This window comes from Carcharodon carcharias, chromosome 10, assembly GCF_017639515.1.
Source record: "Carcharodon carcharias isolate sCarCar2 chromosome 10, sCarCar2.pri, whole genome shotgun sequence".
Lineage (NCBI taxonomy): Eukaryota > Metazoa > Chordata > Chondrichthyes > Lamniformes > Lamnidae > Carcharodon > Carcharodon carcharias.
Genome location: NC_054476.1, coordinates 152,821,724 through 152,839,107, shown reverse-complemented (window position 1 = coordinate 152,839,107; position 17,384 = coordinate 152,821,724). Strand labels below are relative to the sequence as shown.

At 41.9% G+C, this 17,384-nt stretch overlaps 2 protein-coding genes across 6 annotated transcripts in view; one reads left to right on the top strand and one right to left on the bottom strand.

Annotated features, from left to right (window-relative positions):
* Positions 1–17,384, top strand: part of nf1a (neurofibromin 1a) — a 292,673-nt gene that overhangs the window by 196,677 nt on the left and 78,612 nt on the right. For all 5 annotated transcript variants that reach the window (XM_041198253.1, XM_041198251.1, XM_041198250.1 and 2 more), the window contains one exon: positions 16,397–16,829. In XM_041198253.1, coding sequence (XP_041054187.1) covers positions 16,397–16,829 — 433 coding nt within the window. The remainder of the gene's footprint in view (positions 1–16,396; positions 16,830–17,384) is intronic.
* LOC121283546 lies at positions 5,600–13,401 on the bottom strand. The gene is made up of 2 exons (XM_041198256.1): positions 13,192–13,401; positions 5,600–7,952 (listed from the first exon to the last, which is right to left on the bottom strand). Exon 2 carries the CDS (start codon positions 7,933–7,935, stop codon positions 6,856–6,858), a length of 1,080 nt encoding a protein of 359 aa, XP_041054190.1. The 5' UTR covers positions 7,936–7,952; positions 13,192–13,401; the 3' UTR covers positions 5,600–6,855.

The window sequence follows — 17,384 nt, the reverse complement described above, 5'->3', positions numbered from 1 at the left end:
CCTGCTCTGCCATTCAATAAGATCTGGCTATGGCCTCAACTCCACTTTGCCATCTGCGCCCGCTGCCCCCCCCCCCCCATAGATTTTTAACTCGGCTTTGGATAAATTCAATGGCCCAGCCTCCACTGCTATCTGGGAAAGAGAATTTCATACGTTAACAACCCTTTGAGAGAAAAAAAAATCTCCTCATCTCTGTCTTGAATGGTAGACTACTTATTCTTAAACTATGTCCCCTGGTTCTAGTCTCTCCCACAAGTGGAAGCATCCTCCCAGTACCCACTATCAAATCCCTTCAGGATCTTATGTTTCAATAAGATCACCTCTCATTTCTTCTAAATTCGAATGGGTATAGGCTTGACATGTTCAACCTTCCTTCATAGGATAAATCCTTCTCCCCAGGAAGGAGTCCGGTGAAGCTTCTCTGAACTGCTAACACAATTATGGCTTTTTGAAATTAAGGAGACCAAACAAAACTGTACAGAGTATCCCAGATGTGGCCTCACCAAGGCCCTACAGATGCAGTAAAACTTCCCCATTTTTGTATCCCATTCTCCTTGCCTTCGTAATTACATGCTGCACCTGCATACTAACATTTTGTGATTCATGTACCAGGACACCCAGATTCCTCTGTACCACCGAGTTCTGCAATCTGTCTCCATTTAAATAGTATACTGCTTTGAAAGTTCACATTTTCCCCATTATACTCCATCTGCCAATTTTTGCCCGCTCACTTAACCTTTCTATATTCCTTTGATTCCCAAATTCCTTGTGAAGGCAGTTACGGGTGTGGATGCGTTTTACTGATAAAATTTGTTTGCACATTGATGTTTGTCAACAGATTGTACAATACTTTTTGTATCACATTTCTAATTATGCCTATGAGTAATGATTTAAAGGAGATTAGGAAAGATTATTATTAGAATCCAACATTGACACACTTAAGATTCAATTTAGTTATGTTTAGTTTATGACGTGATAAATTGAGTTTGTCAATTGTAAATTAAGGGGGGGGGAAAGCATTCTTCTGACTGCATCCTTTGTCATTCATATTGGGTGTGCATTTCTCACCTTTTGCGAATGTAAGCAGGTCTTGATAAATCACGAGCTGACCGTGATTACTGGTAACTGCACAGTTTCTCCCATACAAAAATTATCATTGTTGCTTCTGAATTACTTGAGCTGTTTTAAAATATTTTAGGCTATTTACATTAGTATTAATGATTTAGATGAAGAGGCAGAGAGTAATGTATCTAAATTTGCTGATGATACCAAAGTAGGTAAAAGGTGAGCTGTGGCGAGGACATAGGCTGCAAAGAGATAGAGACAGGTTATGAGAGTGGGCACCAAGATGGCAGATGGAGTATGATGAAGGGAAGTGTGAAATTATTTAATTTGGTCGTAAGATTGAAGCAGAGTGTATTTTTAAAGGTGAGAAATTAATGCTCAGAGAGACTTGGGTGTGCTTGTACGAGGAATGCAGAAAGTTTAGCATGCAGGTGCAGTTAGCAATTAGGAAGGCAAATGGCATGTTGGCCTTTATTGCAAAGGGATTGAAGTACAAGAATAACAAAGTCTTGCTGCAACTGTGCAGGGTTTTGGTGAGATTGTATCTGGAGTAGTACGTGCAATTTTGGCCCCCACATTTAAAGTATATACCTGTATTGGAGGTGGGCACAGCGTAGGTTCACTAAGTTGGTCCCTGGCATGAGGGGGTTGTCCTGTGTTGAGAGGCTGAGTAAATTGAGTTTATATTCTTTGGGAGTTTAGAAGAATGGGAGGCAATCTCATTGAAACATACAAAATGCTGAAGGGGTTTGATAGGGCGGACGCTGAGAGCTTGCTTCTGTTGTTTGGGGAATCTAAAACACGGGAGCACGGTCTCTCGATAAGGGGCCAGTCATTTAAGACTGAGATATGGAGAAATTACTTCACTCAAAGGATTGTGAACCTTTGGAATTCTCTACCCCAGAGGGTTGTGGATCCGTCGTTGAATAAGTTTAAGATTGGGATCAACCATGATCGTATCGAATAGCGGAGCAGGCTAGGTGGGCCATGTGGTCTACTCTTGTTCCTATTTCTCTACCTTCTTACATGAAGGACCCTTTGAAGAAAATCTGATGCATGATTTGAGATTAGGTGTACTGTCAGGAAGATATAATAATTTTCGTAATGTTATTGGAATTTTATTGTAAGGTAGGAATAATGTGTGTGCATGATACTGAATTAAAGACAGCTGGTCTGAAGGCTGATGTGTCAGAAGAGAAGCTAGGTTTGAAATGTTAGGCAGCGTTGAGCATTTCAGCGTGATTCACGCTGGCTGGCCGTTAATTGACCAGCCAGCGTGAAATCACAGTTGGGGCCTGATTGTGGGTGGCGGTTGGTTTCACAGCCATTCCTGGGCCCGCCGGCCATGCCCGCCGGCCATGCCCGCCTAACGAGGTAAAAATCCTGCCCTATGTGTTTTACTGTTGCCTTAACGGAGGTGTAACTGGGAGTTAGATTAGGTGGGGAGCTAGGAGTTATTATATTGGTAATTTGTAAAGCTATGTATGTGCTTAAATTTTTTGATAAAGGTTTAATTTAGTTTTGTAAGAAACCTATAAAACGCAGTAGTCTTATTACTACTGAATTCAAGGCACGCATCTTGAAATAAATACAAATTGTAAAATAGTTGTGGCGGTCGTTTCAAGCTTCCCTCTAGGATTTGAACAGCTCAGCATTTCCCATCCGATGTGCCATAACAACACCAGTGTACATATCTACTCATTTGCCCTCTTGATGGCTGAGTTAATGTACTTGGTGTGTCCTTGAGGCATATGGCTCTGGGAGATCCCTGATTTGGAGTACAGAGTGGGATAACTGTAACAGATCTCTGTTGCCTTTTAGTGGTAGCCATAGTGCAATTTAGCTTAATGTTCTTGGGCTAAAAGAGAAATTTTAAGCTGTCCACTGAACTTTACTGGAATGTCTGCATCTGTAGGTGTTTGTCGTTATGACTGCACGGATTGATGTATAGTTGCTCAAAATACAGACTTCAAGCATTACTGGAGTGGCGTTCTCTCTTGAAGGCCAATAGTACCAAAGGAGCTATGTTCCAGCATAAGCCTCTGTCTTTTCAAAAAAAAAAAATTGAGGACGATAAGTCTCCATTCAATCTACCAAAGCTCAATCCTCCTGCCCCATTGAACCAATTCAACAGCTAGCTGTTTTGAATGCAATTGATATCTATATATCTGCTGACTTGCCTAGCAGATAATAACCAGATATTTATCACTTTCCATAACCAAGTTCCTCTATGAATCTGTTTGTTTTGCACTAGTTGCCATTTATGAACTCTAATCCTATTCCATCTTTTCTCAAAATAATCAGGGTTCATCTGAACCCAGCTATTTAATGTTTTATATACTTATGAAGCGCCTCATACTTTTCAGCCCCTGGTGGACTAGTTGGACTAAATAGCCTGTTCTTGAGCTCAGTATTCTATTTAACTTCTTTCTCTTGAAGTGTATAGATTGAACTTAAGCTTTTGTCATAGGAGAAAAAAGAGGATGACGGTTAGAATGTTTCTTCAGTGCTGAGGTGAATTTCAGCCAAGGAGGCAAAATCTTAAGATAAAAGCAAAATACTGCAGATGCTGGAAATCTGAAATAAAAATAGAAAATGCTGGAAAAACTCAGGTCTGACAGCATCTGTGGAGAGTGAAACAGAGTTAATGTTTTGAGTCCATCTGAGCCTTCAGCAGAGTTCCTCTTAACATTTGAATTGCACTGCTTGAATTTTTCATTCTTATAGTCCAAAAATATACAAGCCTAAGCATTGCTGTTACTGGCCCAGTAATAACCCATGTGTTTTTCCCCTTTCAGTTGCTCTCAAGATCTGTGCATTTTCAGCACATCTCTTTATTTTGGTTTTCTAGCAATTGCAGTCCCCCTGCCCCACCTTTGATAAACAATGCAAAGAAATAATTTAAATGCTCCGAAGCTTTAACTTATCACTGAGATTTCAACTTTATTTTTGTCTTGCCAAAGTTTTTCTCCTATCAGGTTTTGCTATTACTTATGCATGTGCACTTGAGTAAAATAAGTTGGCAGTTTCTTCAAAGTCTGAATTAAAAATAGAAAGCCAGCCACAGACGTATGAAATTCTAAATCCGTCCCCGAGTGCTCTTCCCTTCACAGTCACACCTTGAAGTGCTCTGAGCAGGTGTATACTCAAGTGAATTTCTATTAAGGTGGGCAGCAATGAGTAACTTTTTCTTTGGAATTGTTCCCTGGCAGCCGAAAATCAGGAATAATGATTTGGAATGCACAATATTTGCGGCGATGCCAAGTCTCAATTGTCTTGAACCAAAGAAAATTCTTCTTTGTATGAAGAGTAAATAGTAGTTGAAGTGAAAAAAATCTGATTTCTTTTGAGAAATAATTGGATGCTTAAATGGTGGGGCTTAAGGTACTTATGGATGGATTAAATGAGATGAGCCAAATGTCTGTCCTCATCCATTATTGTCTTAAAGTGTCATTAATTTTCTGAGCACCATGCTAATTTGTCTTGCGTACGAAACTTGGTGTTTTCTGTGCTAAGCAAAATGAAGGTAACAAAGTTTTACTTTTTAAAAAAAGCACAATTTTTAAAAAATTTTTTGCTGAAATTACAGAAGTTTTGAATCTCTTGAGTTAGAGAAATTCAGGACAATTACTTTTAAAAACCCAGAAATAGTGAAAAGCCCAACATAGAGTTGTATATCACCAAGTATATTCAGTGTTAGTCGGAATGTGTGGCCCTTTACAGCTGTAGTTGTATATTTACTGAAAACCTTGGATGTTAATAAACTCAGCTTGTTCCTGGGATGAAGGGCTTATCCTATGAAGAAAGGTTGAACAGGTTGGGCCTATACTCATTCAAGTTTAGAAGAATGAGGGGTGATCTTATTGAAACATAAGATCCTGAGGGGACTGGATAGGATAGATACTGGGAGGATGTTTCCACTTGTGGGGTGACTAGAACTAGAGGACACAGTTTAAGAATAAGCGGTCTCATGTTTTACACGAGAATGAGAACTTATTTTTCTCTGAGACAGCCTGTGGAATTCTCTTCCCCAAAAAGAATTGGAGGCTGGGTCATTGAATTTATGCAAGGCAGGGTTAGAAAGATTTTTGATCTACAAGGTAGTTGAGGATTATGGGGACAGTCAGTAAAGTGGAGTTGAGATCATGAACAGATCAGCCATGATCTTATCAAATGGCAGAGCAGGTTCAAAGGGCTGAAGGGCCTACTCCTCCTAAGTCCTTTGTTCAAGTGTCCTAACTCATGGAGGCTTCATTGGTCATCTGGGGAAATGGTTTGAGATGTTCTTTCAACAGACACACAGGCATTGTGCAAATTACCGCCCCATTTGTTCATCCCACAAAGCTCCCCTCATTTGCCCAAGCATGATCAAAGTGGCATGTACAACACAATATAGAAAGGACATAACTATGGAGTTGCTCACTAAGTCAGCCTTGGCTTTCTTGGAATGCCACTTGCCTCAGAATCAGAAAGATGTGGATGCCACTCCAGAGACTACTTGCATAAATTACATGAGGACACATCATATACACAGTTAGCTACAAAGCAATTTTATAAGTCTGAGGATCTGTATGAATACAAATACTTTCTTCACTCCACAATTTGGGATTAGTTTAGTTTTCCGTGATAAAAATAAAAATCTCAGGAACAGAAGTCCATTAGATCCAATAAGCCTGTCCATTTTTCATTGACCAACTCTGCTGGCCATGCAGCATTCCTTATTAGATGTGCATCCAAGTATTTCTTGAGCTGATTGATGCTGTCTTTTTCAATGGTCTTCTGTATAATTCCTTTTTCCCTGTGGATACATTTCACATGAACCTTCCACCATAATGAACTAGTTGCCTGCAGCAATTGTGTCCTTTACATCGATAACATTGAAAGCATAATTTGGTCACCTTTGGCACATAGACCCTGTTATGGAATCATTTGTGAAAGTGACTAAATGACTTGTAGAAGTGATGGATAGTTCCTCATCATCTCACCCCCCCTTCCCCCACCCTCAATTCCCACTCAAAAATGTTGATGGAACAATTGAGGCTGCAGTAGGATACTAAACATTTTTTTAAGCATCTACTTACATGGGAGCATTATTGTAGCTATTAACATTCTATTGCCTTCAGTAACCCATTACATTGAGGAATTTGAAGCAAAAATTAGCTTGGTTACTCCTCAATATCAATCTATTGCATGAATTGTACAGCTGATAGTTTAATGAGTACTTAGCAAGTCAGTGGTGCATATTTGAGTAGGATGGACTCTTAAACTGACCGATCTGTGTTCATTTCTGTTAACAATACATTAGAGATTCCTGGATTGCATATTCTTCTCCCAGATTTTCTTTCAGCAGGGGAGAATAATATTTTTGACCAAAAGTAAAATGAAATATAATATTGCATTAAATACTCCAGTACAATATAAAATAAGTTTTCATTGAACTAATTAACTGTCGTCACAGTGCCTGTATATGGTTGTGGATCTCCAGGCACATGGTAAGGATCGAGACAAATGGGTTGTTGATTAAATAAACACACCGATAACTCAAAACAAATCTATTATTTTTCACTGGCTGACCTGGGTGGTTATGTGTCTACCTTGCCTGTTCTTCCCTTTCACCAAATAATCAAAAAATTAAGTATAAAAATTGCTTGTTTTTCAGTATTCTATTTGTTTTGAATATTGCTCTAATGAGCACTCTGTGGCACTATCTACAATGGCATAAAAATGGTTAAGAGACTAGAATCCACAACAGATCAGTCTTTTTTGTCAGCTAGACTTCATGTGTTCTTATTATATTAATGGCATGGCTTCTTCCTTTGCCTCCAGAGCTTTGACTTCCTTCAGTGCGATATTGGTTTTTGCTGGCTCACCTGGAAATTGGCTGGGACCAGGGGACCATAGACTGGCTCCTTTAACAAAGTCAGAGTTGCTTCTTGTCGGTCGCTTTTTCATGTTGGCTTTGAGAATTGACACCCGATAGGCCAAGCCAATTGTTGATACTAGTAGTATGGTACAGAGAATTATTAATATGCCTATTATGATTAAGTAAATCAAAATTTCTCTGCCTTTTGTTCTTTGAATTGAAAGAGAGTGCGTATCATCTGCATTAATTAACCAAAGATGACTTGTGATTTTGGTGGCTGTTGCAAGAGGATTGGTGTTCACAGTAACGTTTTCTTCCTCAGTCGTTAGAATGGGATCGGGATCCTCAGTAACGTATTCTTCCTCAGTCGTTAGAACGGGATCGGGACCCTCAGTAACGTATTCTTCCTCAGTCGTTAGAACGGGATGGGGACCCTCAGTAACGTATTCTTCCTCAGTCGTTAGAACGGGATCGGGATCCTCAGTAACGTATTCTTCCTCAGTCGTTAGAACGGGATCGGGACCCTCAGTAACGTATTCTTCCTCAGTCGTTAGAACGGGATCGGGACCCTCAGTAACATATTCTTCCTCAGTCGTTAGAATGGGATCGGGATCCTCAGTAACGTATTCTTCCTCAGTCGTTAGAACGGGATCGGGATCCTCAGTAACATATTCTTCCTCAGTCGTTAGAATGGGATCGGGATCCTCAGTAACGTATTCTTCCTCAGTCGTTAGAATGGGATCGGGATCCTCAGTAACGTATTCTTCCTCAGTCGTTAGAATGGGATCGGGATCCTCAGTAACGTATTCTTCCTCAGTCGTTAGAATGGGATCGGGATCCTCAGTAACGTATTCTTCCTCAGTCGTTAGAATGGGATCGGGACTCTCAGTAACGTATTCTTCCTCATTCGTTAGAAATGTTGGTGCACTGTTGACCTTGATTTGTGTAGATAAAAAAGCAAAGATCACAGCTTCCACCAAGACAAGTTTTGTTATGTATTGATTCATTATTCCTGGGTCTTCACCTGTCAATGAATCAGATAAAAAGAGGTAGTGATTTGTATGTGTTTAATTCCAAAGCATTAGAATAGAACAGCAAAGAAAACAGTTGAGTTCTTGAACCTGTCAGGCTTGGAATTTTTTCTTTCAATTACCCTCCATCTGTACTGACTATGTAACCAATGCTGGAATCGGCAAAATACATATGTAAGACTTTCTGATACAATCCAGCTCCTAAACTTATGGCTTGATGTAGCAGTTCTGGAAATTGAACAGATTTGTATACTTGGATTATACTTTTTGAATAGATTGCGACTCCATCCAGTAGTTGAGTGTGAAATGTTATATTTCTGAGAGTCTGAAGGGGCACTTTTATTTTGCCTATTCGATTGTCAGTCATAGCTGGGGTGTAAGTGCATTGTCCAAGTGGCTAGTGCGCAGACTTACAAATTGTGAGCAACGACTCACTGGGTACCAATGGAATTGACTCACCAGACTCTGAGGCAAAATTAGTCCCCTCGCGAAGATCAGGTATTCCCCACTCGTGGAATGCTGTGATCTTCCTGGCTGATCTGGCCCAGTCAAATGCTGAATGGGCTCACTAAGTCATCAAAGAGCCTAAGGGCTGGCATTGAAATGTGTATGTGGTCGAAAAAAGCTTTGGTCATGATACCTCCTGATTCCCACATACTGCTCCTCTTCAGCTGATCAATCTGTACTCCTCCAAGTTGAACACCACTTGGAGGAATAGCCAAGGGTGACAAGGTCACAAATGTACTCTGGATGGAGGCTTCAATATTCATCACCAAGAGTGGCTCGGTAGCACCATCACAGACCCAGCTGGCCGAGTCCTAAAGGACATAGCTGCTGGGGAAGGTCTGTGGCAGGTGGTGAGGGAACCAAGAAGAGGGAAAGACATACTTGACCTCATCCTCACCAATCAGCCTGCTGCAGATGCATCTGTCCATGACAGTATTGGTAGGAGTGACCACCACATGGTCCTTGTGGAAACAAAAGTCACATCTTCACATTGAGGATACCCTCCATCATGTTGTGTGGCACTATCACTGTGCTAAATGGAATAGATTTCGAACAGATCTAGCAATTCAAGACTGGGCATCCATGATGCTCTGTGGGCCACCAGCAGCATCAGAATTGTGCTCGACCACAATCTGTAACCTCATAGCCCATCATGTACCCCACTCTACCATTACCACGAAGCCAGGGATCAACCCTGGTTCAATGAAGGGTGCAGGAGGGCATGCCAAGAGCAACACCAGGCATACCTAAGAATACGGTGTCAACCTGGTGAAGCTACAACACAGGACTACTTGCATGCCAAACAGCATAAGCAGCAAGTGAGAGACAGAGCTAAGTGATTCCACAACCAATGGATCAGACCTAATCTCTGCAGTCCTACCACATCCAGTCGTAAATGACGGTGGACAATTAAACAGCACACTGGAGGAGGAGGAGGCTGCACAAATATCCCCATCCCCATCCTCAATAATGGAGGAGCCTAGTACATCAGTGCAAAGGGTAAGACTGAAGCATTTGCAAAAATCTTCAGCCAGAAATGCTGAGTGGATGATCCATCTTGGCCTCCTCCAGAGGTCTCCAGATGCCAGTCTTCAGCCAATTTGATTCACTCCATGTGATGTCAAGAAACGGCTGAAGGCGCTGGATACTACAAAGGCTATGGGCCCTGACAATGTTCTGGCACTAGTTCTGAAGACTTGTGCCCCAGAACTTCCCGCGCCCCTAGCCAAGTAGTTCCAGTACAGCCTGGACACTGGCATCTACCCGGCTATGTGGAAAATTGCCCAGGTATGTCCTGTACAGAAAAAAGAGGACAAATCCAACCCAGCCAATTACCACCCTATTAGCCTACTCTTGATCATCAGTAAAGTGATGGAAGATGTCATCAACAGTGCTATCAAAGGGCACTTGCTTAGCGATAACCTGCTCAGCGTTTTTTTTTACAGTTTGGGTTCCGCCAGGGCCACTCAGCTCCTGACCTCATTACAGCCTTGGTTCAAACATGGAGAAAAGAGCTGAACTCCCGAGGTGAGGGGTGAGTGACTGCCCTTGACGACATCAAGGCTGCATTTGACCAAGTGTGGCATCAAGGAGCCCCAGCAAAACTGGAATCAGTGGGAATCGGGGCTATAACTCTGCTGGTTGGAGTCGCACCTAGCACACAAGAAGATGGTTGTGGTTGTTGGTCAGTCAGCTCAGCTCCAGAACATCACTGCAGGAGTTCCTCAGGGTAGTGTCCTTGGCCCAACCATCTTCAGCTGCTTCATCAATGACCTTCCTTTCATCATAAGGTCAGAAGTGGGATGTTTGCTGATTGCACAATGTTCAGAACCATTCGCAGCAACTCAGATACTGAAGCAGTCTATGTTCAAATGCAGCAAGACCTGGACAACATCCAGGCTTGGGCTGACAAGTGGCAAGGGACACTTGCACCACAAAGTGTCAGGCAATGACCATCTCCAACAAGAGAGAATCCAACTGTCCCCCCCTTGATGTTCAGTGGCATTACCATCACTAAATCCCCTAAAATCAACATCCTAGTGGTTACCGTTGACCAGAAACTGAACTGGACATTTAAAAACTGTGGCTGCAACAACAGGTCAGAGGTTAGGAATAGTGTGATGAGTAACCCACCTCCTGACTTCCCAAAGCCTGTCCACCACCTGCAAGGCACAGTCAGGAGTGTGATGGAATACTCCCCACTACCAGGGTGAGTGCAACTTCCATAACATTCAAGAAGCTTGACAGCATCCAGGACATAGCAGCCCACTTTGGCACCACACCCACAAACATTCACTCCCTCCACCACCGATGCACAGGAGCAGCCTACGAGATGCACTGCAGGAATTCACCAAGGCTCCTTTGGCAGCACCTTCCAAACCTATGACCACTACCATCTGGAAGGACAAGGGCAGCAGATACATAGCAACGCCACCACCTGCAAGTTCCCCTCCAAGCCACAAACGATCCTGACTTGGAACTATATCGCCATTCCTTCACTGTCACTGGGCCAAAATCCTGGAACTCCCTTCCCAACAGCACTGTGGATGTACCCATACCATATGGACTGCAGCGGTTCAAGAAGCCAGCTCACCACCACCTCCTTAAGGGCAACTAGGGATGGGCAATAAATGCTGGCCCAGCCAGTGAAGCGCACATCCTGTGAATTTTTTTTTTTTTAAATTGGGTTATCAGTGTCTGTATCAGTCATAGCACAGCCAGACAATGCTGCTACTACTCTATCCTACCTGCTATTGCACCAGTATGAAATTTCCACTGATGAGAGAATTAAAGTTAATTATGGGCAGTTTTGTGTTGTGCTCTTTCAGTTACTGGGTTCAGGTTGCGTCAGAATCCTGTATGGACCCCACCCAGAGTACATTCTGCGCCCTTGCCACCCTCAGTGCTTCCTCCAAGTGTTGTTCAACATGGAGGCACACTGATTCTTCAACTGAGGGAGGGTGTTGCGTGGTAATCAGCAGGAGGTTTCCTTTCCTTGAGACTTCATGGGTCCCAGAGTCTATGTTGAGGACTCTGTTGAAGGGTCATGAAGACTCGAAACGTCAACTCTTTTCTCCGCCGATGCTGCCAGACCTGCTGAGTATTTCCAGGTAATTCTGTTTTTGTTTAATGATTCTGTGAGGATGACTATGTCAGGCTGTTGCTTGACTAGTCCGTGAGACAGCTCTCCCAATTTTGGCACTAGCTCCCAGATGTTGGTAAGGAGGACTTTGCAGGGTCGACAGAGCGGAGATTACCGTTGTCATTTCTGGTGCCTATGTTGATGCCACATAGTCCATCCAGTTTCATTCCTTTTTTGTGATTTTGTAGCGTTTTGTTACAACTGAGTGGCTTGCTAGGCCATTTCAGAGGACATGTAAGAGTCAACCACATTGCTGTGGGTCTGGAGTCACGTGTAGCCAGACCAGGTAAGGACGACGGATTTCCTTCCCTCAAGGACATTAGTGAACCAGATGGGTTTTTACAACAGTCGACAATGGTTTCGTGGCCATCGTTAGACTTCTAATTCCAGATTTTTATTGAATTCAAATTCCACCATCTGCCGTGGCAGGATTTGAACCTTGGTCCCCAAAGCGTTAACTGGGTCTCTGGGTCACTAGTCCAGTGACAATGCTACCGCACCATCGCCTCCCCCCAAATGAAAGAATTGTTCCTTTGCCCACCACCAGCAAAGTTCATATCAAAAAGGGCAATGTTTTTGTTAAAAAGTAGTCAGTTATAAATAAAATTCGGCTACTCTGTGTACATTACGCCATAGAAATAAATAATTTAACTGTTCAGGTCAAAAAAATGTGCATTATGCAAAATAGAGCATGCATTGAAAACTAAACAAAAATGGAAAATTAAATCATAGTTACGGTTTGTAAAATAGATTCCTTGTGTAGATCATACCTGAACTTAATTGCGCAAAATAAATGTGAAGACTGAAAATTGGTATAACGGTTATGCAATCCTGTGTATTGTAGCACTTTGCATCGCAGCTGCTGTACTGACTCAATCTTAGTTTCCCAGACCATGATGGACATTCAAGAGCTGACAATTATATGCACAGCAGTGATGATGTCGTTAAACAATACTTCCCCTTTTGAATTCCCTATTGGAAGAAATGCAAGGGGAAGATCAGTTGATCTCTTCAGAGCAAGTTGGAGACACGTAGGTATTGATGTTCGTGATGAGCATCATTGGAGTATTTGAGGGTGTGTAAGTAGACAATGCACACTTGTTATCAGGAAGGTTGTTTTGGGACAGACAGCCTCAACAAGGGAGGCTTAAAAAAAATCACTGTGGAATGAAAGCAGGGCTTTAACATTGACCTAAAAACAGCCAAGCTACTTATTTCCCTATTACTGCTCCAATTTTTCTCCTTCCCAAACTACAGGTTCTGTGATTAGCTATTATGGAAGGAATAGTTACTGTCAGGGTAAGCTGTCCTTTGTGTTTTTCTTTCTCCTTCACAAACCACCTCCAATTCTCAAATTTTTCAATGTCTGTTCTGATATCTAGTTTGAAATTTTCTGAACGATCAAACAAGTCAAACAATGGTTTCCTCCAGTTCTTCAATATTTAATTAAAAGGTGAAAAAGCCTCCAAAAGCAGAGGTGCTAATGTTTACAATTACATTCTCTACTAAACCAAAGATTTGGCTGTGAGAGTGAATGCAGCAAATGTTTGTTAACCCAGAAAAAAGTAACAGCTATATCCTACCTCCAGCAGCTCCTGATCCACTCAATCCTCTTCTAATCAGTGTAGGTGAAGAGTACTCCAAAGCTCAGTGGTTTTGCCCAGTTGTTTTTCAAGATAAGTGACTTTATTAATGTTGAAGCAGATTATGACGAATAAACACATTGCCCAATCACCTCTTCTGCATATACATTGCACCACTACACTTGGCACTGATGACGTTGATGGACCACGGAACGTTAACCCATTTCCTAATCAGCATATGCAGTTTCCAAATTGAGCTCCGAGGCATTTTTGAAAACTTTGGTTTAAAGAAAGCCCTACACTAGCTGCAGGAAGAGTTTTTGTGTGTGTAGGGAGGAGTGGCAAAGAAAGCAAAAATAGAAGATGCTGCAAGTGCAAAAATCGTTAAATGTGAAAGCAAGATGAGTCAATGGTTTTGAGTCTCGGGCCTTAGCCAGATTGGAAATTTATAGAAAATGACAGTCCTTAAGACGGGTGGGAGACAACAAATAGAAGTCAGATCTAGCCTTCTCATCTTTGTCAATTACTGGATTCAACCAAGACACAAAAGGAACATGGATATGTATCAGATGGCTATGTAAAGAAAATTCATTCTTTCTGTTAAAATTGAAATGGCCTTATTGACTTCAGATATGTAGCCCACCCCAATGTCACTGTGTGATTTTAATGTAGTGCTGGTGCAGGAATTCACTGGAATAGCCTTTAAGATCTATCTCTACTTGTTATGATTTTCTTAAAAATTAACCTGCGTTAAAATTACAAGTTTATTTTAGAACTTAAAAAAATCCATTTATTTCCATTAGCTTACAAAAAGACATGGGTCTTTTTAAAAATTGTCCTTGGGATATGAGTGTTTCTGGCAAGGGCAGTGTTTATTGCCCATCCTTAATCACCCTTGAACAGGTAGTGGTGAGCCACCGACAACTGAGTGGTTTGCTAGGCCATTTGAGAGAGCACTTAAGAGGCAGCCATATTGGTGTGGCATTTGGTGTCACAGTAGGCAAGACTACAATAAGGACTGCAGATTTCCTCCCCGCAGGATGGGTTTTTACAACAATCCGGTCATTTTATGATCAATATTAATGAGATTAACATTTTATTCCAGATTTATTAATTGATTGAAATTAAATTTCTCCAGCTGCCGTGGTGAGATTTGAACTCTTGTCTATGGAGCATTACTCCGGGTCTTTGGATTACAAGTTCATAACATTACACACATTCCTACAGCGTCCCAAGGTAAAAAATCTGTGGCGCTTCACAAACCTAAGGCCATTAAGAGTTCAAATTTAAGATAAAGGTTCAAAGGGGATGTTAGAAAAATGGCAGTACACCTAGAGATGTGACATGCCAGAAACAGTTGTTAAAATAATTTATGGGCTCTGCTTTTATGAGGGAGTTAGCTGCTTAAGAGAGAAGATGAGTAAGTATCAGGGCCAAGCAGAAAATCTTAGATTAGGCTAAGTGACTTGAGGAGAAAAGAGGGCATAAACATCATGTGCTTAAACATCCTGTTTGTATGCTACAAAATGCTGTAGTTCTGTGAATGAAAGCACCCGGGTAGATCCTCAGACCCAAAGTGTAAGAGTTGTTATTTTGTCACAAACCAACCTGTTGCAATGTAATACCGAAATAAACTAAACAGATTGATTTTTGTTTATAGCAGCTTGGCTGACTGACCATTTATGTATGGGAACTGTTCCTAAACATCTTACACCGAAGGCATGTGCCTTTTACTGCCCTCAGATTATGGGTTTACAGTTCAACAATGATTGATTCATCTGTTTTTAAAACACATGTTAACGTGATTTTTTTGCCTGAAGTCTCCAAATGGCTTTCAAAAGAGGAATAGTTGATATCTTGTGTGTGATGGCTTAATTCTTAATGGTACCTTGGAGAACCTATGTCCTGGTATAGCACTTGTACACTAATGGTCAAGATATTTATCCATACTGTTTAGCACTGCCAGTACTTAACAGTGCAAGCAAGACTAGCTGTAAGAGGTAATCTCACTTTAATTCTCACTGCTGTCAATGCAAAACTCAAGGTGACTTCCTGTGTAACCTTGTTTTAGATCAAGAATATTTAACGAGATAATTAACTGACAGTAAGTTAAGGCCAGATAGTCTCATTTGAGTGTGCTTAAGTGCACATGTGCAGAGCTCAGCCATCACCTATTTTGCTGTAATTGATTGAGTAGAGTATGTATATTTCCCCAATTGCAACAAATGCTGTCAGCACTGCATCAGTAAGTAGAATGTAGCAGTGGCAATAGGAACAAAAAGACAATTGTTATTATGCCAGTGTTTTACTAAGAACAGTTGAAGTGTCTGTTCAACTTTTATTTTTATAGTGCCTTTGATGTCATAAAGCGTCCCAAGATGCTTCTCAGAAGCATTTATACAACAAAATAAAGCTATCCCTCATTTAGCTCTCCTGATGTGTTCCTGAAAATGTACTAAATGAAAATCGCTTTCCCCCTCAAAAAAACATGTAATGAGGATGGGTTACAATCCTGACCTGTATTTTTTTACATTAAAAACATTGGCTGCCTTGAACCTAACTGGCCCAAAAATCTTCGTACTAACTTCATAACACTTGCTGACTTACTAACTCTTTCTACTTGCCTCCCTTTCATCACTTCTCAACCCTCCCGCTCACTTTCCTCTCCGACCTTCCTGCTCGCTGCTGCCCACTTCCCTCTCTGACTCTCCCAATCTCCCAATTGTCACTGGCCTCTATCAACTTGCTTGCTCACCGCCTCTCCTGATCATCACTTCCTGCCATCCAACTTCCCTCCCGCTCTCTTCCTCTGTCTCGCTACACCGCTCACTCACTCCTTCCCTCTAGCTGCCTCCCTCCTGACCCTCCTTTTTTCCCAGTGCCCCTCCCCTGTGCCCTTGCTCATAGTGGAGTCACAGGACAGGGGCAGTGAGGGCCTGGGAGAGATGGAGAGAGTGGGAGGGTCAAATATGACTTCTTCAGAACTATTGTGATGGTTACATCTGTTTCTCTCTCCACAGATGCTGCCAGACTTGCTGAGTATGTCCAGCACTCTTTTTATTTCAGATCTCCAGTATCTGCACTATTTTGTTTTTATTTTATTATTACTATTTGTATAGGAATGTAAACTTTGTTACTTCCCAGTTCGCCTTGAAATGAGTTCAATGTGATGAGCAGTAACTGGATCTTTTCATCTCTCTCTCAGGTTCAAGACTGGACAGATCAATGGTGATTTGCTCATTTATCACGTGCTCCTAACTTTGAAGCCATATTATGCTAAGCCATATGAGATTGTGGTGGACCTTACGCATGCAGGACCTAGCAATCGCTTTAAAACAGACTTCCTCTCCAAATGGTTTGTCGTTTTTCCTGGTGCCGCCTACGAGAATGTGGCAGCTGTCTATATCTACAATTGTAACTCTTGGGTTAGAGAATACACAAAATACCATGAACGGCTTCTAACTGGACTTAAGGGAAGCAAAAAGCTGATTTTCATTGACTCGCCTGGGAAACTCGTGGAACACATTGAATCAGACCACCAGAAGCTTCCTGCTGCCACTCTAGCTCTAGAAGAGGACCTGAAAGTATTTCACAATGCTCTAAAATTGGCTCACAAGGACACTAAAGTCTCCATCAAGGTGGGAAGTGCTTTGTTTTCAAAAAGCCTAAAATCTGCCTGAATAGTAGGATTTGATTTCAAGTGTCTAAAGCCACTTGTATTGTACAAAAATCAATAGGACTGCAAAAATTCACAACCTTTTCATTCTTCCATGGAATGTGAGCGTCACTGGCAGGGCTAGCATTTGTTGCCCATCCCTAATTTCCCTTGAGAAGGTGATAGTGAGCTGTCACCTTAAACGGTTGCAGTCCATCTCGTGTAGGTATACCCACAGTGCTGTTAGGAAGGGAGCTCCAGGTTTTTGACCCAGCTACAGTAAAGGAATAGCAATATAGTTCCAAGTCAGGATGGTGTGTAACTTGGAGGGGAATTTGCAGGTAGTGGTGTTTTCATGCACCTGCTGCCGCTGGCCTTCTGGGTTGACTGGTCGCAGGTTTGGAAGGTGCTAGTCAGTGAGGCTTGGTGAGTGGCTGCAGTGCATCATGTATATGGTACACACTGCTGCAGCTGTGCGCTGGTGGAGGAGTGAGTAAATGATTAAGGTTGTGGACGGGATGTTGATTAAACAGTCTGC